Genomic DNA, 21,234 nt, shown 5'->3' with positions numbered 1-21,234 from the left:
CAACCGCATGGTGAACCTGGAGCTCTATGCCTCCTACACCTACCTCTCCATGGTGAGTGTCTGCGCTGTCTTCTGTGTATTCTCAGCAGATCTGGCCATATGTGCAGGGCTGAGCTGCTCCTTCCTCAGCCTCTTGTGATGTCCTCCTCCCCTTGCTCTGTACTTTGTGTTGCAGCCTTTCCTAGCCTTCATTGTTTCTAGTCCTCCCAGATCGATCAGATCCTTGTAGAGATCTGTACACCCTGTGTTCTGCACAACTACCTATACACCTGAGATATAACATAACTGTTTAGTGTATACACTAAGATTTCCCGGGCTGGAGGAGATCCGATCATCACAAGCCTTCTGTTTACACTTCAAAGTAAAGGAAGTAACTGTTTTGTAAACATTGTTGCTTCTCAATTCCTGACCTACTACTTTCTTATTGGGGAGTTTTGCTGCAAAATGACTAAGGCTAGTTTCTCACTTGTGGGTTTTTTTTTTTTTTCTTCCCCCTTCAGTCGCAATCCGCTGTTTTGGAAAACAGCAGAATCCGTTCAGATTCCGCTGCTTCAGATAGACTTGTATGGACGCCGCACTGTGACTGATGGTCCTGCGTTGCATCCACCGGCGGAAAGAACGCAGTATGTGGCGTTTTTCTGCGCTTCGCAGAGCATCAAAAAACGCAATGTGCTGGATTCCGTCGGCGTCTGTCATCTTTATAATGGAAGTCTATGGTGGAATCCGTCATTTGAAGGATTCCTGTGTCTGATCCGTCTTTACACTGCACATGCTCAGTTAAGTAAATTGCTAAAAAGCTACAACAGATTCCGTTGTTTTGCAGGATCCTTCGCATCAGTTGTGCCACTAGATGCAACACATCCGTCGCACAACGCAATTTGATGAATGCCACACAACGCAAGTGTGAAACTAGCCTAAGGCTGCTTTCACACTTGCGTTGTTTTGCATCCGTCACTTTTAGGAATTACGGTAACCAGCAAAATATTTTGCAGGGATCAGGATTTTTTTCCCCCATAGACTTCTATTAGCGACTGATTGTGACTGATGGCCTTGCGTTGCATTTTCCACGTGAGTGATCAGTCGTTTACTGACTGTCAGGCGGGAGCGACGCTGAATGTAATGTTTTTGGAGCGGCAAAAAAAAGGACTCCGAAGGATTCTGTCACAAGCTATAATGTTTGTCTGTGGTGCTGGATTCTGTCATGCTCCACTGAGCATGCCCAGCATATTTGGGACATCCCACTGGGATGTCACAGACACAAATGGATCACGACGGCGCCGTTGTAAAATGGATGCACAACGTATGTAATGCATGCGCTGGATCAGTTTTTTTCACAGGATTCCAGTGAACGGCATCCTGGGAAATAAAACATCTGTTGCTTCAGTTGACATCTAAAAAAACGACGGATCCGTCGTTAAGTTGCAACGATGGACCTGACTGATTTAAAACAACGCAAGTGTGAAAGTAGCCGAACACCCCACACTAGTCCTGACAGTGAAGTGATAAAGTAATACAATATTTCCTTGCACACACCTGCTAGATAAGATGCTCACAAGAACAAGCTGTCCTTCCCACAGTGTTACTGACTCAATTGAACCTATACATATTTATTTTTTATATTTTTTTTTTTTCTTCTGATCTCTACAAACTGGTTGTTTAACTTCTCTCCTTATTTTATTTCAGTCCTTCTACTTTGACCGAGATGATGTTGCCCTTGAACATGTGGCCAAGTTCTTCAAGGAGCAGAGCCATGAAGAGAGGGAGCACGCTGAGAAGTTCCTGAAGTATCAGAACAAGCGTGGGGGACGTGTGGTCCTCCAGGACATTAAGGTGAGACTTCTGTAGTGTTCATCACCCATCCTAATGCAGAAACTACACTTGTATTAATATGAAACCTCAGTCCTCTTAAGCTCCCATCTACTTCAAAGTAATTGAAGAGCAGTGTAAAGACCAGTCTTTCTTTTTCTTAGAAACCTGACCGTGATGAGTGGGCCAACACCCTGGAGGCCATGCAGGCAGCCCTGGAGCTGGAGAAGACCGTGAACCAGGCCCTCCTGGATCTTCACAAATTGGCCACTGACAAAGTTGACCCTCAAGTAAGTGTCCATGAAAACCTTGGTCTTCTATAGAAAGTAACTGCACCTCCCTAGTCTTAGTATACTGTTTGGGGTGTGGGTGTTTCATCTCTTGTGCAACTCTTGGGTTATGCGGTGCATCCTCTGACATGTCTATTCAGCACAATTAATATTTGCTTTTACGTTCTTAACATGCTTATGACTTGTCAAATTGTATTCTTGCTTCATCTTATAGTAAACTTCCCCATATGTCTTAAAGGGATAGTGCAGTATTTAAAATACATGGCTAATTTGATTCTGAAGTGGTGCTGTAACAGTTTGGTTTTGTAGCTGGGTCCTAATGAAATGACCTAGTCTTGGCTACAATATTGTAGGTAGATGTTTATTTCCATGTATTGGGGCTAGTAATTCCTGCATATCAATAATGCCCCCTTCTCTTCCAGCTCTGTGACTTCTTGGAATCTGAATACCTGGAGGAACAGGTGAAGGCTATTAAGCAGCTTGGAGACTACATCACCAACCTGAAGCGCCTTGGGGTACCCCAGAACGGCATGGGCGAGTACCTGTTTGACAAGCACACCCTGGGAGAGAGCAGCTAAGATGTCTCCTCCTGGATGCCACCGGTCCAGTCTGCATCTCCTTATCTACCTGGAATAATTGCCCCTGACGTGTGTTTTGGGCCTCTCTGAACCTTGTGTGATCTGTTACCTGAGCGGCTGTGACTGTGCTTGTCAGCAAGTTTTCCAATAAAGTCTTTCTGCATTATAAACATGTTTAAAATTATTCATTCTGATGCAGCCTAAAATACTGGAAAAAAAAAATATATATTTTTTTCTTTTCAGTAATTATACAATAGTTGGTCAGAAGTGTGGCTATAAACTTAAATTTCACTCATATTTTTAACTATTGGCTGGTACAGGTCAGATGTGCACCTAGCTCTTCACACATCAGCAATACCTAGTTACATGATCAACCGGTTCCTCAATCACTGACCTGTCTATTTTAATTGACATGTAAATGGGGCTGCAGGTCTACAGTACATCAGACTCCTGTCACTACAGCTCTATTCCCCGCCCAGCGCTGCTGCCTCTTTGACAGCTCCTTTGCCTGAAGCAGTGAGTTAGTCACACAGGGTAATAGAGCTGAAGTGACAGGCTTGTTGTGCCCCAAATGTTTGCATACCCCCCCAAAAAAAAAAATTCAAAATATTTAAAATCTCATGGTGTGAATGTAGCCTTGAGATCTAATCATGAGGTTCTGATGTCAGAATAGGGGCGTAATGACCAAGGTTGCAGAGATCGTGACTGGGCCCAGAAGAGTTGGGGGCCCAGTGCCCGCCCTGCAGAGAAGCAGCCGGCTCTGCTCTGTGTGAGATGAGCGATGTTGGTCAGTGACAGACCACGGTGCCTGTGAGCCAGGAGGCCCCGGTGGCAGTCATCACACACAGCAATGATTAAGGACGGAGCACTCCACTCTATCCTTACTCACTCTAACCCCCCCAATGTCTGCATCATTATCCCGTACCCAAAGTGTGGGCATCATTGTCTTGTTCCCTGAGTCAGTGTACTGGGGAGGAGGGGCACAAGGTTCAAACTTTGAATCGGGGCCATCAAGCTCTAGTTACGCTGCTGCGTCAGAATGTGCTGTTTGTACAGATACATAAATGGGTAATAATGCAGAGTTTACATAACTGCTAACTCCGCTCTCAGGAAACGTGTCCATTGTACAATGTTTTCCATCCCCACTTTTTCAGGTGAAAATATTCTGCCGTTAGCGGTAAATGTAGTTGTGAAGCCCCACAAGTGTTGTGTCGGTGCATTACCTTCAGGGACTCCACTCGGCTGGATCTTGTCACAGGTAGGAGATCTTCTTCTTGTCGTGACGCCACTCTCAGTATTGCGGTCAGTGGGGACCGCCACTGCAGGTTAAGGGACGCCTGGGGCTGATGGTGGGTGCAGTTAGTTGTAATAGCCTCCTGAGAGTGAGGCAAGCCCCAGGGCCCTGTGAAGATGTGTAGAACTACAAGGCGCAGAATGACTCAACACAGGCAGAATGTCTTTCAGGGTTTTTACTCACTTCAGGTGGCAGGGTGAGTAACCCGGGCGTAGCTGGGATGAACCAGGTGGGAACCAGGTGTCCTTCAGGCTGACTTGTGAGGGTGACTACTAACTCACCTTCCTTAGCCCTTGGTGGTTTGGGGTGGCCCCGACTTTGAGTCCCTATGGGGGTCACCCAGGGAAGTTGCTGAAGCCTCACTCCCCTTCGTTCGCCGTGTGCTTGTTGCCTGGGCCAGATCACTCCAGCTTCTTGCCTCCTGTGAGCTATGGGCCCTAACTGTGGCTGCGGCTTTTTGTGGTGTTGTGGCGTGGGCTTTGAGAGCCCCACACCGGCAGGTTTAGCAAAAGAAAGTTGGATCTATCTCCGCTCCGGGATCTGCCGCCCGTTTGGGCCTGGTACTCTCTAGCAGTCTCCTTACTTCCCACTCCGTGCCCTCTCTTTAGCTGAAGATGGATTTCGGGTAGCACTCCTAGTTGACCGTTCTCCCCCGTCAGTAGCCACTGCGCGGGTGCTGTTAGACAGCAACAGCCCCACAGGTCTGCTCCTCACTGAGCCCTATGGAGTTCTGCTCTAACTGACTCACTGCCCCTCCTCTCCTGTTCTTGCCTACGCCACCTAGCAACCAGATTCTCTTACCACACCCCTTGAGAGGAGATGGAGGCTTTTGGCCCCCTCCACTATTCCAGTGAAGGTCAAGGCTTTTCCCCCTCCTGGGATCCCCCAGGGGTCCTCTCATGGGTACATGTGTGAGACCTGATCACTATGCGCCTGTGTTCCACACCCCTGTCAGCCTTCTGGATTACCTGTATTGTACTGTCCCCAGCATGGGTGCAGTACTCAGTGGTGCCTGACCAGGTCAGGGGCGCCACATAGTTTACACCAGATCTGAGCGGATTATACAAGAAATGCTTCTTACACAACCTCAGATGTATCACAAAGGCAAAATATGTCGTTGTATACCTGCAGGCTCTTTGCATATGTTGCACATATTCAAAGTACACTGAATTCTTAAAGGGGTTATCCATTGCTATGCCTAGTTTAAATAAATAAAAACAAACTGCGAGATCTGCCCTATTTTTAATAACCAGCCAAGGTAAAGCAGACAACTGGGGACTGGTAATATCAGGGTGGAAAGGGCCATGAATATTTGGCCCCTTCAACTTAAATATAGCAGCCTCTCCAGAAGTGGCGCATCTTTTAGATGTGCCAATCGTTGGCTCTTCCTGCTGATGTGGCAATCACAGTAATTGTTGTGGGGTTGATGTCAGCACTAGGGCAATTGGAAAGTTATGGGTAAAACATCAGTGGGTGAATCTAATCTATGCCCACTTCTGGGGCAGCTGTGGGCTGCTATACTTAGGTTGCAAGCTCCAAATATCTATGGCCTTTCTCACCCTAATATCAGTCCCCAGCTGTCTGATTTACCTTGGATGGTTATCAAAAATAGGAGGAACCCATACTTTCTTTTTCCTTCAATTATTTAAAATAACACGTGGGGTCTTCTCTATTTTTGATAACCAGTCTAGTTAAAGCGGACAGCTGGGGGCTGGTATTATCAGGCTGGGAAGAGCCATGGATATTGGACCCTTCCCAGCTTGATATCAGCCCGCAGATGCTGCTTTACCTTGGCTGGTTAGAAAAATAGGAGGGGAATATTCACTTTGTGTAAACATTGGACCTGTTCAGCAATCTGGCGGCCACCTTATCTTTATGGAAACACAGTATGTATGACGGTCCTGCTCTTGTTTCCATTGCCTTCGTGTAGAAACCCTAGTCCCTACTATGACCATTTTACAGTACTTCACTTCCGGTTCTGTATTGACTGATAAGGGGTTCGGGGAAGTGAACCAAACTTTGCACTAATTTCTGGCACACCCAAACATACATGGGTCCATTCATCCCTAGTCATGAAGCAATTGTTCCACCTTGTTAACAATGAATGGGAGCGATGGAGGAAGAGTTGGTGATCAGAGATGAGCAGAACAGTGGCAGTTCGAATCGGCAGGTGGACTTTGAATAACGGTCGGTTTGGGATCCAGACTTGACATGAACCCCAATGGAAGTCACTAATTGGGCAGTTCGTATCTCTGCCCACATGAAGTCAGCCATAAACAGATCACCTCCAGGGGCAGGATGTCTGATTACAATGCACGGACTAGCCACGTATCTCCCGAGCGTGACAGTTTCATATATTTGACAATATTGAGATAAAGGATGACAATTGGTGCTTTTAAAATTCTATGGAGGAGGGAGGAGCTAGAGGTCAACATAGACATTCTGCTACAGGCTCTCCTGAAGTGACAGGTACACTTCTCCATAGAACTTTATGAGCACCAATTGTCACCTCCCATCTCTATAATGGAAAAATCTATTTACTAAAGACACATTTTCCTATAAATTAAGACTACTGAAAATGAATGATCAGTCCAGGAGGAGAAAGAAGCAGATTTCTCCAGTAAGATGTATTACAAAGTTTTTTATTTTTGCATATTTTTCTCGAAAAAGAAAAAAAATGAAAGACAATTACTCTTTAAATCAGGCAAGGTGCATGTGGAAAACGGCTAATGTGCACAAGGATCACACTGCTTCGCGTCTTTTGCATAAACAGAGCAAAAACATACTCGTGTGAACCAAGCTTTAAGCTTTTTCTATTTCGGAAACAATATTCTTAAAAATGTGTTATCAATCTGCCCCGAGAGATGAAAAAATATCAAATAATCAAGAAAAAGTATTAAAAAAAAGAAACATTAAAAAAAAGCAAATCTACATTCTCTATATTTGGTCTTGTGAAATTTCACATGACATTTCTCCCACTCAACATTCACAACTGTGGTGCTATTTATTGTGGCGCCATATGGTGCAAATATTATTAGGCAGTTGGTTATGGCAGTTACTATACATACTGGTTCTGTAATAGTGGGATGTGGATTTAACAAATGAGCTTCATTCTAGTTTATAAACATAGCGGATATTATATCACCCCTCCCCCCAACCCCAAGGAGAAATGTTTGCACGAATGTAGGCATTACATACATAAGTCAGCAATTTCGCTTCTTCTTTTCTTTGAAAATAGACGACAGGAAAGACCACAGATGCCAGATTTACATACCCACCAGTCCTACGACTAAGTACAGTAGATCACTTGTCCTATGCCAGCAATAGACTTATTTTCTTGTACCTTTGTGTCTTTTATCATCTTCTTCTGTCCCTCTTCACAAAGCTGAATGGGCGTTGCTTCTCAAATCTGCTAAAACTACATTTCCCGGCAGCACCCTGCTCTTCCTCAGTGCTGCAGGCCCCTCGCTCTGCTGTCCTAACGATAAAATGGATTTTACATGAAAAAAATGTTAGGAAACATTTTTTCCTGTATAATGATATGTATATAAGGCAAGATTAAAAAGAGGGGGAAAAAAAGCCTGCTCCACCCTATAATAGCCGGACCATCTCTCACTATATTTTCCTATTACCTAGGACTATGGTAGATGACATAGTACAGGGAAAAATAAAACTGCACCCGCCGATAAATGACATTTTAATATTTTATCATAGGTGCCATTGTATGCAGATATGGGGATCTTCTTGCCTCCAAACAAGGCTTCTGGATGGGAAAATCTTTATAAACAACACCTAACGTGTCATTCACATATGGATACATAAATTACAAGCTTTTTCTATATATTGCAATTGTAATCGCATTGTACATTGTTGCCATATGTATGCCATCCGTGAGTTCCACAGATCCATAGACTTATATTATGACTCTTGATCATATGTGAACAGCCCCATAGGCTATAAAGCTTTCTATGCGTGAAAATAACAGGTAGAACACGTATGATGTCTGAATGAGACCCAACAATGATTTTTACGGAGGCAATAAAAAACAGCTCATTAAAGAGGACCAACCAGCAGGATTTTCATATATAAAGTAAAGCCAGTGCTATACTGGGGCTAGGATGCTGAATCCAGGCATACCTTCAGCTCTGAGATTGGATGTTTTATTACATGAATATGTGCAAGTAAAGTTCCAGCAATGCACTGCTATTTGATTGACAGGAGCAACAGAGGCAGGAATATGGTAAGTCGGGTCTTGCTATCTATTCCCACCCCTGTCTGCCTGCCTGGGCTTCCTCCTCCTGCCGCCGTTATAGACGTTAATTCTGGTGCATGCGCAGTAGCATTTATCACTATTGCAGCAAACTCTTCACTAAGATGGTGCCTATCTCAGATGACATCTTTGTGAAGAGTCCTTCTTCCTTCATTGGACTGATGGATGCGAGAGCGGCACATGCGCCCTTGCATCCTCAGCTCTCGTGGTGACCGCCGGAGCATGTGCAGTCACAACAGAAGTGGAGACCGCCCTGCCTCAAAGATCAGCTCCCCGCACATGATCACAGGATGCACCCAAAAAACGAGGAGACCAACCCCCCCTCCAAATCAATTCACCAGTCTCCTATGACACGTGCGGCTCGTCTTCTGGGTGTGGGGTGTGTGGGGATATGATCTTGGTTTCGGGTGGTCTCCTCTCCAAGCAGTCACAACAAGAGCTGAGGATGTGAGGGTGCATGCGCCAACCTTGCATCATGGGTCCATCAGTCCAATGAAGGAAAAGAGAGTCTTCACAAAGAGGGTGCCGGAGATAGCGATATGCGTATGCGCCGACTCCAACGCCACCTTAGTGAAGAGTTTGCTGCAATAGTGATAAATGCTAATGAGCATGCGCCGGAATTAAAGTCTATGGAAGGCACAGGGAGGTAGACAGGGGCGGGAATAGATAGCAAGACCCAACCCATATAGTCACACTCCTGTTGCACCTGTCAATCAAATAGCAGTGCATTGCTGAAACTTTACATGCACATATTACTGTAATAAAACATCCAATCTCCGAACTGAAGGTATGCCTGGATTCAGCATCCTAGTGCCAGTATAGCACTGGCTTTACTTTATTTATGAAAATCCTGGGGGTTGGTCCTTTTTAAACAGCATCTTCTCTTAATGCCCTGACCAGTCCTATTCCTTGTGCATAAAAAAATGTTGCAATTCTGGTTTGGGTAAAACTTGTGACATGTGGATGATATGAAGTTTCCTCCTCCATCACCAGGACATCAGCACACGTCACTGTCCCCCACACCTCCCTTATTGTGTTCTCCATTTCTGCCTCGTCATGCTGGCTGAGCGCTCCGCTATTGTCGGGCGGTGCAGTCTCTGCTGAGTCATGCTGGCTGAGCGCTCCGCTATTGTCGGGCGGTGCAGTCTCTGCTGAGTCATGCTGGCTGAGCGCTCCGCTATTGTCGGGCGGTGCAGTCTCTGCTGAGTCATGCTGGCTGAGCGCTCCGCTATTGTCGGGCGGTGCAGTCTCTGCTGAGTCACGTTTACCTGGGCGGAAAATAAGCAGATATACAGAAATGCTGCAGATTTCAGCTTAGAAAATCTGCACTAAATACACAAAGTATAATGCATGAGATGTCAACATCCTCCAAATCTGCAGCAGAATGCAGAATAATACACTGGTAAAAAAGTCTTGGTAACTGATTTGCAATTCTCATGCAATTTCCTGCAATTTTATAATGTGTTTTGGAAAATAAGAAGCCTGACCTTCTGTAATGTGACACTAGAAACGTTTCCTGTGCGTGACATCAGCAGTGGAGGAGCGTGCACTCCGAAGCTCCGCCCGATCTCTGCTGCAGCTCCAGGCAGGGATTGGCTGCAGACAGGTGATGTCACTCCACTCCCCAGACTCCTGCCTATAAATCCCGGGCTCTATTGTGCACGGATCAGACGATCCTGACTCTGAGCAGAGTTCTTGCTTCAACAGTGATTGAACGGAACACGCGCAGAGGACAAGGAATCCAAATTCTCTATCTCCAATACCTTGTTTTTATTTTTTTTTCTGTTAGATTTATATGAAATAACAAAGTATAAACTATGAAATCAAAGACACAGATGCACAGTATTAGCTTTTTAAAAGTCCATGGATGGATATTACCACTCCCGAATATTTTTTCCCATTTTGTTCGTGTAGAATCCAAGAGGAAATTACCTTTTTTTTTGTTTAAATAATATTTATAAAATATTATGATTTATTTAAATCCATGTCATGTCAATTTCTGTGGCAAAAATGCTATTTTTTTGGTGCAGATTTTACACATTAATTTCAATGGGCAACCAGGTAAAACGTATGCCTTGATGGTTTGTTGTTTCTGGTACCTGGTTGCCCACTGAAAAAAAAAAGCCAATACACAGATTAAGGGAGGAAAATAAGCGGATTTATATATAGAAATGCTGCAGATTTCAGCTTAGAAAAATCTGCACTAAAAAAATGTATACATTGTGTATATACAATAATACATGAAATAGCAATATCCTCAGCCTCCAAATCTGCAGCAGAATGCAGGATGATACACTGGTCACTGACTAATGAAAAAGAGTTGTGTCAGCTGATCCGATTCCCGGCAATAGCTGCCAATATTGTAAAGACTAATAGTAAGGAATGGCATAAAGGAGAAGTTAGGGGATTGCTATTCATGCAATTTTATAATGTGTTTTGGAAAATAATGTGACATCAGCAGTGGAGGAGCGTGCACTCCGCCTGCAGGACGCTCCGCCCGATCTCTGCTGCAGCTCCAGGCAGGGATTGGCTGCAGACAGGTGATGTCACTCCACTCCCCAGACTCCTGCCTATAAATCCCGGGCTCTATTGTGCACGGATTAGACGATCCTGACTCTGAGCTGAGTTCTTGCTTCAACAGTGATTGAACGGAACACGCGCAGAGGACAAGGAGACCAAAGCCTCTATTTTTTGCATTAAGACATTCTTTGAACCACCAAGAAACCGCAATGGAATCCCAGGTGCGCCAGAACTTCAAGAGCGACTGCGAGGCTGCCATCAACCGCATGGTGAACCTGGAGCTCTATGCCTCCTACACCTACCTCTCCATGGTGAGTGTCTGCGCTGTCTTCTGTGTATTCTCAGCAGATCTGGCCATATGTGCAGGGCTGAGCTGCTCCTTCCTCAGCTTCTTGTGATGTCCTCCTCCCCTTGCTCTGTACTTTGTGTTGCAGCCTTTCCTAACAGTCTTCATTGTTTCTAGTCCTCCCAGATCGATCAGATCCTTGTAGAGATCTGTACACCCTGTGTTCTGCACAACTACCTATACACCTGAGATATAACATAACTGTTTAGTGTTTATACACTAAGATTTCCTGGGCTGGAGGAGATCCGATCATCACAAGCCTTCTGTTTACACTTCAAAGTAAAGGAAGTAACTGTTTTGTAAACATTGTTGCTTCTTAATTCCTGACCTACTACTTTCTTATTGGAGTTTTGCTGCAAAATGACTAAGGCTAGTTTCTCACTTGCGGGTTTTTTTTTTTTTTTTTCTTTTTCTCCCTCCTTCAGTCACAATCCGCTGTTTTCCAAAACAGCGGAATCCGTTCGGATTCCGCTGCTTCAGATAGACTTGTATGGACGACTCATTGTGACTGATGGTCCTGCGTTGCATCCGCCGGTGGAAAGAATGCAGCATGTAGCGTTTTTCTGCGCTTCCCAGAGCATCAAAAAACACAATGTGCTGGATTCCGTCGGCGTCGGTCATTTTTATGATGGAAGTCTATGGTGGAATCCGTCATTTGATGGATTCCTGTGACGGATCCGTCTTTACACAACTGCACATGCTCAGTTAAGTAAATTGCTAAAAAGCTACAACAGATTCCGTTGTTTTGCAGGATCCGTCGCATCAGTTGTGCCGCTATATGCAACGCATCTGTTACACAACGCAATTCGACGGATGCTGCACAACGCAAGTGCGAAACTAGCCTAAGGCTGCTTTCACACTTGCGTTATTTTGCATCTGCCACCTTTAGGAATTAAAGTAACCAGCAAAATATTTTGCAGGGTTTGGTTTTTTTTCATGTGCACTTTAAATCGCTGCAGAAATGTCCGTAGTGAAGCTGATTCCATGCGCTGTCTGCAGCTCCTCCCATAGACAGAGCAGGAGCTGCCGGCAAAGCGCACGGAAGAAGTGACATGTCACTTCTTTTTACGCAGCGCTTTGGCAGTAGCCGAAGCGCTGTGCTCTAAAACTCCACGTGCGCACGGCCCCTGCACAATCTCCATAGACTGTGCAGGGGACGCAGGACGCATGCAGTTACGCTGCGCTACAAAGCGCAGCGTAACTGCATGTATTTGCGCAACGTGCGCACATAGCCTTACTGATTCAATTGAAACTATATATTATATTATATTATATTATATTATATTATATTATATTATATTCCTATCTTTACAGACAAACTGGTTTTTTAACTTCTCTCCTTATTTTATTTCAGTCCTTCTACTTTGACCGAGATGATATTGCCCTTGAACATGTGGCCAAGTTCTTCAAGGAGCAGAGCCATGAAGAGAGGGAGCACGCTGAGAAGTTCCTGAAGTATCAAAACAAGCGTGGGGGTCGTGTGGTCCTCCAGGACATTAAGGTGAGACTTCTGTAGTGTTCATCGCCGATCCTCATGCAGAAACTACACTTGTATTATGAAACCTCAGTCCTCTAAGGCTGCTTTCACACATCCGGTTTGAGCCGTGCAGCTCAACCCGGCTGTGAAACCTATGCGGTGAAAACATCGCATCCTTTGCACAAGTTTTTTTTTACATGTGGCCCGTCTGGTTTTTGCCGCTTGCGGCATGCTACTGAGCATGCGCAGTGGCAAAAACCGCATGCGGCAGCTGGATGCGGTTTTTGCGGCATCCATAGGGATGCATTGAGAAAAGCGCCGGATGCGATGCAGTTTTTTATTTTTTGCCGCACAAAAAAAAGTGCCAGGCAATGTTCCATCCGGATGCAGCTAAAACCGGACTGCACGCAAGGCAATGCGGCACTAATTAAAGTATATGCAGGAAAAACGCAACCGGCAGCAAAAAAGGTTGCATTTTTCCTGCAAAGTGCCGGATTGTGCTGCATAGCAAAAACCGGAGGTGTGAAAGCAGCCTTGCGCTCCCATCTATTTCAAAGTAATTGAGGAACAGTGTAAAGACCAGTTTTTCTTGTTTTTCTTAGAAACCTGAACGTGATGAGTGGGCCAACACCCTGGAGGCCATGCAGGCTGCTCTGGCGCTGGAGAAGACCGTGAACCAGGCCCTCCTGGATCTTCACAAATTGGCCACTGACAAAGTTGACCCTCAAGTAAGTGTCCATGAAAATCTTGGTCTTCTATAGAAAGTAACTGCACCTCCCTAGTCTCTTATATACTGTATGGGGTGTGGGTGTTTCATCTCTTGTATAACTCTTGGGTTATGCGGTGCATCCTATGACATGTCCATTCAGCATATTTAATATTTGCTCTTATGTTCTTAACATGCTTATGACTTGCTTCATCTTATAGTAAACTTCCCCATATGTCTTAAAGGGATAGTGCAGTATTTAAAATACATGGCTAATTTGATTCTGAAGTGGTGCTGTAACAGTTTGGTTTTGTAGCTGGGTCCTAATGAAATGACCTAGTCTTGGCTACAATATTCTAGGTAGATGTTTATTTCCATGTATTGGGGCTAGTAATTCCTGCATATCAATAATGCCCCCTTCTCTTCCAGCTCTGTGACTTCTTGGAATCTGAATACCTGGAGGAACAGGTGAAGGCTATTAAGCAGCTTGGAGACTACATCACCAACCTGAAGCGCCTTGGGGTACCCCAGAACGGCATGGGCGAGTACCTGTTTGACAAGCACACCCTGGGAGAGAGCAGCTAAGATGTCTCCTCCTGGATGCCACCGGTCCAGTCTGCATCTCCTTGTCTACCTGGAATAATTGCCCCTGACGTGTGTTTTGGGCCTCTTTAAACCTTGTGTGATCTGTTACCTGAGCGGCTGTGACTGCGCTTGTCAGCAAGTTTTCCAATAAAGTCTTTCTGCATTCTAAGCATGTTTAAAATTTATTCTTCATTCTGATCTAATGTAGCCTAAAAATTAGAAAAAAAGATGTGCACGTAGCTCTTCACACGTCAGCAATACCTGTTTACACGACCAACCAGTTCCTCAATCACTGACATGTCTGTTTTTAATTGACATGTAAATGAGGTTGCAGGTCTAGGGTACATCAGACGCCTCTGTCACTACAATTCTATTTCCCTGCCCAGCGCCGCTGCCTCTTTAACTGACAGTCTCAGGAAAAGGGACTGTCGGTCACACAGAGGAATAGAGCTGGAGTGACAGGTTTTCTGTGCCCCAAATGTTTGCATAAATTAGTGTATATGGATTTTTTTTTTTCTGCTTTAGAGGTGCTGTCGAGTTTCAATTTTCCACCCCACCCCCTCCAAAATTCAATTGGCTGGAATAGTAAGATGTTTACTCTTTGACAAGGCGAAGATGCACAGCATAACAAAAAAAACCTCATGGTGTGTGAACGTGGCCTTGGGACCTAACCATAAGGTTCTGATGTCAGAAGAGGGGCATAACAACTGCAGTAAATGAGATCATGACTGGGCCCAGCAGGGTTAGGGGCCCAGTGCCCGCCCTGCAGAGAAGCAGCTGGGTCTGCTCTGAGAGGAGCGATGTTAGTCAGTGACAGACCATGGTGCCTGTGAGCCAGGGGGGCCCAGTGGCAGTAATCACACAAAACAATTAAGGATGGAGCGCTCCACTGCATCCTTACCCCCCCCCCCCCACCCCTTGTGCCCGCGCTTGACGTCTCAGCAGAATGTGGTGACATCACTACTGCGGTGCTGAGACTGCAGAGCGGAGGATGCTCTGACTGCTGGAGCAGAAGGGGAATGAGAGCTGAGGGGGGGGGGGGAGACAAGGATAAAAGCAAGGGATGGGAAAGTTTTGTGCTGGGGGAGAGAGGCTTTCCCTCAGCACCCAGCTTTCCTATGCTCTGCTATACATCTTTAGACTGGAGTCACACTTGTGTGTGACTCGTGCGATTATCGGATCGCACTGCCAGGACTGGCTGCAGCTCTCCTGACAGGCGTGGGTCAGAATCATAGAAATACATACAGCGGAGCTGCTCCTGGCATAAGAGAAGCAAACCGGTCTGAGCAGTGCGATCCGATACACTTGCGTGTGACTCAAACGAGTAACTCTAGCCTAACCTCAGCACTCAGCTTTCCTGTACTGTCATGGGAAAGCTGGGTGCTGAGGGAAAATGTATAGCAGAGCATGGAGACTATGCATGCAGAGGACAAGATGGATATCAGAACATGGGAAAGCTGGGTGCTGATAGCGGGATTTCAGAACATGGGTGCTGAGGAAAAGAGCAGATTATCCTGTACCCCGAGTGTCAGTGTCATTTTTCTTGTTCCCTGAGTCACGGTGTACCGGGGAGGAGGGGCACAAGGTCCAAACTTTGAATCGGGGGCCATCAAGCTCTAGTTACGCTGCTGCGTCAGAATGTGCTGTTTGTACAGATACATAAATGGGTAATAATGCAGAGTTTACTTAACTGCTAACTCCACTCAGGAAACGTGTCCATTGTAATGTTTTCCATCCACACTTTTTCAGGTGAAAAATATTCTGCCGTTAGCGGTAAATGTAGTTTACACCAGATCTGAGCGGATTATACAATAAATGCTTCTTACACAACCTCAGATCTATCACAAAGGCAAAACATGTCTTTGAATATGTGCAACATATGCAAAGAGCCTGCAGGTATACAAAGTACACTAAATTCTTTAAAGGGTTGTCCATTGCGATGCCTATTTAAATAAATAAAAAAAGGCATGGCATGGGGTCTGCCCTCTTTTTAATAACCAGCCAAGGTAAAGCAGACACCTGGTATTATCAAGGTGGTAAGTGCCATGAATATTTGGCCCATTTTCAGCTTAAATATAGCAGCCTCCCCAGAATGGCACATCTAATGGATGTGCCACATCATTGGCTCTTCCTGCTGATGTGACAATTGCGGTAATGGTTTTGGGGATGATGTCAGCACTAGGGCAATTGGAAAGTTACGGGTAAAGTGTCAGAATTGGTGAATCTAATCTATGCCCACTTCTGGGGCAGCTGTGGGCTGCTATATTTAGGTTAGGAAGGTCCAAATATCTGACCTTTCTCACCCTAATATCAGTTCCCAGCTGTCTGCTTTTCCTGGGCTGGTTATCAAAAATAGGGGGAACCCATAAACATTTTTTTCCTATTTAAGATAAGATGTGGGGTCTTCTCTATTTTTGATAACCAGCCTAGTTAAAGCTGACAGCTGGGGGCTGGTATTATCAGGCTGGGAAGAACCATGGATATTGGACCCTTCCCAGCTTGATATCATCCCGCAAATGGTGCTTTACCTTGGCTGGTTAGCAAAATAGGGAGGGAATATTCACTTTGTGTAAACATTGGGCCCGTTCAGCAATCTGACAGCCATCTTATCTTCATGGAAACAGTATATATGGCTGTCCTGCTCTTCTCCCATTTCATTCCTTTAGAAACCCCCTAGTCCATACTACGACCATTTTACAGTACTTCAGTTCTGGTCTGCATTGACTTGACTGATATGGTGTTCGGGGAACCGGACCAAAATTTGAACTAATGTCTGGCACACCCAAATATATATGGGTCCACTCATCCCTAGTCATGAAGCAATTGTTCCACCTTGTTAATCAATGGGAGCGATGGAGGAAAAGCTGGTGATTAGAGATGAGCGGAACAGTGGCAGTTTGGATCGGTAGGTGCAGGTGGACTTTGAATAACGATCGGTTTGGGATCCAGACTTGACCTGAACCCCAATGGAAGTCACTAATTGGGCAGGTCGTATCTCTGGCCACATGAAGGCAGCCATGAACAGATCCCCTCCTGGGGCAGGATGTTGGATCAGAATGTACGGACTAGCCGCGTGTCTTCTGACCCGAGCGTGACTGTTTCATATATTTGTAAATATTGAGATAAAGGATGACAGTTGGTGCTTTTATAATTCTAAGGAGGGAGGAGCTAGAGGTCAACATAGACATTCTGCTACAGGCTCGCCTGAAGTGACAGTTACACTTTTCCATAGAACTTTATGAGCACCAACAGTCACCTCCCATCTCTATAATGGAAAAATCTATTTACTGAAGACACATTTTCCTATAAATTAAGACTCTTGAAAGTGAATGATCAGTCCAGGAGGAGAAAGAAGCAGATTTGTCCAGTAAGATGTATTACAAAGTTTCTTATTTTTGCACATTTTTCTCGAAAAAGAAATAAAATTAAAAAGACAATTACTCTTTAAATCAGGCAAGGTGCATGCGGAAAACGGCTAATGTGCACAAGGCTCACACTGCTTCGCGTTTTTTTGCGTAAACAGAGCAAAAACATAGTCGTGTGATCCAAGCTTTAACACTAGAACTACTGGACTCGTGACACCTATATAGAAATACATGGTGAAAAGCAGTCAAAATGACTACCTCAGTAGTTCTAGTGTTAAGCTTTTTCTATTTTAGAAACAATATTCTTAAAAATGTGTTATCAATCTGCCCCGAGAGATGAAAAAAATGAAAAAATATCAAATATTCAAGAAAAAGTATTAAAAAAACAAACATTAAAAAAAAAATCTACATTCTCTATATTTGGTCTTGCGAAATTCTCCATGATATTTCTCTAAATCAACAGTCACAACTGTGGCGCTATTTATTGTGGCGCCATATGGTGCATGTATTATTAAGCAGTTGGTTATGGCAGTTAATATACATACTGTATCTGTAATAGTGGGATGTGGATTTAACAAACGAGCTTCATTGTAATTTATAAACATAGCACATATTATATCACCCCTCCCCCCAACCCCAAGGAGAAATGTTTGCATGAATGTAGGCATTACATACATAAGTCAGCAATTTCGCTTCTTCTTTTCTTTGAAAATAGACAGGAAAAACCACAGATGCCAGATTTACATACCCACCAGTCCTACGACTAAGTACAGTAGATCACTTGTCCTATGCCAGCAATAGACTTATTTTTATAAAAGCACAGTATCTGTTAATATTCGGTATAACCCTAACATAATGTTTCTTTCTTGTACCTTTGTGTCTTTTATCATCTTCTTCTGTCCCTGTTCACAAAGCTGAATGGACGTTGCTTCTCAAATCTGCTAAAACTACATTTCCCGGTAGCACCCTGCTCTTCCTCAGTGCTGCAGGCCCCTCGCTCTGCTTTCCTGTGTGTTCCTGATTTCAATGGTAGTGATGATTGAGCACTAAAATACCTAAGTGCTCGATACTCATCATCAAGCAAATGAGACCCTCAGACTAGCTTCATTCGAGTAACAAATGTGGGGAGAGGGAAAGAGGGAAGAGGCTGGGAGGAGAGGGAAATTTCTGAAATGGATGGAAACAGCACTAAAATGGAATGGGAACAGCATGGGGAAGACGGCTGGGCGCCTCTCTAACTCCCAAGTCACTGCTGAGAACAATCTTGTCAGAGAATTATGACACTTGATCTGACAATAAAACTTACAAAACTGACGATAAAATGGATGTTACCATCCATGTAAACATCCTGCTCTATTGCATTGATCAATTCAGTAGCTAAATTTCTCTTGATTCATATGTTCATGGCAGTAATGCAGGTTCCATTTTTCACATTTTCACTCTTACATATAGCTATTGGATTTTTCAAGTCAGTATTCACACAGCAGTTTCTGCTATTTCATGTATTCCCCTTACATAGTCACTGGTGTGCATACCTTATCTCCCCATAGTGATGTTTTTTTAGGTTTTTGCACCCAGTTCAGACTTAGAATGGTGTTCCAAATGTTATTCCTTATTGTTAGTAGTTTTTCGTTTGTGAACCCTCCCCAACCACACCTATTGCCAATCCATATCATACGCATATATAGCCTGGGTCTCAGCTTCCCATACACGGTAAGTTTTTTAACTGCACGAGAGGACACACACAAGCTAGGGACCCCAACGTAGAGAAATACTTTGGCGTAGTGTTGGGGCTCTATTGCATTGATCAATTCAGTAGCTAAATTTCTCTTGATTCATATGTTCATGGCAGTAATGCAGATTCCATTTTTCACATTTTCACTCTTACATATAGCTATTGGATTTTTCAAGTCAGTATTCACACAGCAGTTTCTGCTATTTCATGTATTCCCCTTACATAGGCGTTGGAAGATATGAAGTTTCCTCCTCAATCACCAGGACATCCAGAACACGTCACTGTCCCTCCCCACTTCCCCTATTGTGTTCTTCATTTCTGCCTAGTCATGCTGGCTGAGCACTCCGCTCGCTCCGCACACCACTATTCTCATACGGTGCACTCCCTGCTGAGTCACAGTTACCTGTCCCCAACCATCCAAAAATTCCAGGACAGTCCGTAAAAATAGGTCATTTTTTTGCCCTGTCCGTAAAAAAAAAAAAATTAAGACATCTGTGAATTTTTTTGTAGTTGAAGAAACCTCTCCAGATCGACCGCATCAATCATCATTTTACAGTTCACAGTACAGCCTAAAATAATAATATTTATTCATATACCGCTATTGATTCCACAGCGCTTTACATACATTGGCAACACTGTCCCCATTGGGGCTCACAATCTAAATTTCCTATCTGTATGTCTTTGGAGTGCGGGAGGAAACTGGCGTACCCGGAGGAAACCCACGGAGAACATACAAACTCCTTGCAGATGTTGTCCTTGGTGGGATTTGAACCCAGGACCCCAGCGCTGCAAGGTTGCAGTGCTAACCACTGAGCCACCGTGCCGCCCATGTTTCCATATCTGAGACTACGGGCTGTCGGCAACTATCACTTAAGGCCACTTTACACACAGAGATAAATCTTTGGCAGATCTGTGGTTGCAGTGAAATCATGGACATATTGTTCCACTTGTACACAGCCACAAAGCTGGCACTGATTGTCCACAATTTCACTGCAACCACAGATCTGCCGCAGATTTATCTCTGTGTGTAAAGTGGCCTTTAGAATCTCAATGATTCTTTTTGTGGTTTTCCAATGTGTTGGTAAAAAATATTGTCTGTGATTTTTTTGGAAGCTGTCTTGAAAAAAATGTAAAAAAGTCAAGTTGTCAGCTCTGACCCCCTCCCTGAGGGTAAAGAATGTCCCATAATTGTGCAGTAATTTTCGCTTTCTGTGCAAAGAATCCAATGTACTGTCACAAAATGTTTTCATGCCCCGAGGAGAGTGCAAAATGTCATGAGAAAAATTCTGCGCTGCAGTTATGCATTCAGTGGTTTATTATAATACATACATATTTTATATATATATATATATATATATATATATATATATATATATATATATATATATATATATATATATATGTATATATTAGCTGTAGTACCCAGCGTTGCCCGGGATAGTAACTGTCTCTCTCCCAGTCTCTTTCTGTGTGTCGCTGTCTGTCTCTCTGTCTGTCTTTCTTTGTCTGTCTGTGTCCATGTCTCTCTCTGTCTGTTTCTATCTCTTTGTATTTGTAGCAGTCTATCTGTCTCCATCTGTGTCTGTCTCTCTCTCTATCTCTGTCTCTATATGTGTGTCTGTCTCTCTCTCTATCTCTGTCTCTATATGTGTGTCTGTCTCTCTCTTTACCCGTCTGTCTCTTTCCCTATCTGTCTTTGTCTGTCTCTTTCCCCGTCTGTCTCTTTCCCAGTCTGTCTCTTGTCCCGGTCTGTCTCTTTCCCCGTCTGTCTCTTTCCCAGTCTGTCTCTTTCCCCGGTCTGTCTCTTTCCCCGGTCTGTCTCTTTCCCCGGTCTGTCTCTTTGCCCGTGTGTCTTTTTCCCAGTCTGTCTCTTTCCCGGTCTTTCTCTTTGCCCGGCTGTCTCTTTCCAGGGCTGTCTCTTTCCCAGTCTATCTCTTTCCCCGGTCTTTCTCTTTCCCCGGTCTGTCTCTTTGCCCGGCTGTCTCTTTGCCGGGCTGTCTCTGTCTGTCTCTTTCCACGTCTGTCTCTGTCTGTCTGTCTCTTTCTGTCTCTCTCTATCCGTCTCACCACCAACATCATATTACTTCACACACAAGCTTCTTATACTAACAGTTTATTTTGTTCCAATAGCAACCACTGACAGTTGCTATTAATAGCCTATAGCTCCCACCTCCATTCAGTTTTATGGAAGCAGGATTAACTGTAAAGTGCGGGGTTAAATTTTCCCGTCAAAACATAGTCTATAGTCCGGTTTACACGCTG

At 44.4% G+C, this 21,234-nt stretch overlaps 2 protein-coding genes across 2 annotated transcripts in view; both read left to right on the top strand.

The window, feature by feature from the left end:
• LOC142256820 (ferritin heavy chain B-like) overlaps window positions 1-2,844 on the top strand; it is a 3,038-nt gene extending 194 nt beyond the window's left edge. The window contains exons 1-4 of the mRNA XM_075328724.1: window positions 1-52; window positions 1,684-1,830; window positions 1,971-2,096; window positions 2,519-2,844. The exon at window positions 1-52 is cut by the window's left edge and continues 194 nt beyond it. Of these exons, the coding sequence (XP_075184839.1) occupies window positions 1-52; window positions 1,684-1,830; window positions 1,971-2,096; window positions 2,519-2,674 (481 nt within the window). The 3' untranslated portion in view covers window positions 2,675-2,844. The remainder of the gene's footprint in view (window positions 53-1,683; window positions 1,831-1,970; window positions 2,097-2,518) is intronic.
• Window positions 2,845-10,828: 7,984 nt separating this feature from the next.
• On the top strand, window positions 10,829-14,041 carry LOC142256826 (ferritin heavy chain B-like). Its single transcript, XM_075328737.1, has 4 exons — window positions 10,829-11,069; window positions 12,459-12,605; window positions 13,184-13,309; window positions 13,717-14,041. Exons 1-4 carry the CDS (start codon window positions 10,968-10,970, stop codon window positions 13,870-13,872), a joined length of 531 nt encoding a protein of 176 aa, XP_075184852.1. The 5' UTR covers window positions 10,829-10,967; the 3' UTR covers window positions 13,873-14,041.
• Window positions 14,042-21,234: the final 7,193 nt, after the last annotated feature.

The sequence above is a fragment of the Anomaloglossus baeobatrachus genome, chromosome 11, assembly GCF_048569485.1.
Source record: "Anomaloglossus baeobatrachus isolate aAnoBae1 chromosome 11, aAnoBae1.hap1, whole genome shotgun sequence".
NCBI classification, from domain to species: Eukaryota; Metazoa; Chordata; class Amphibia; order Anura; family Aromobatidae; genus Anomaloglossus; species Anomaloglossus baeobatrachus.
Note: the sequence above shows the minus strand (reverse complement) of the source record. Positions and strands in the feature narration are given on the sequence as shown.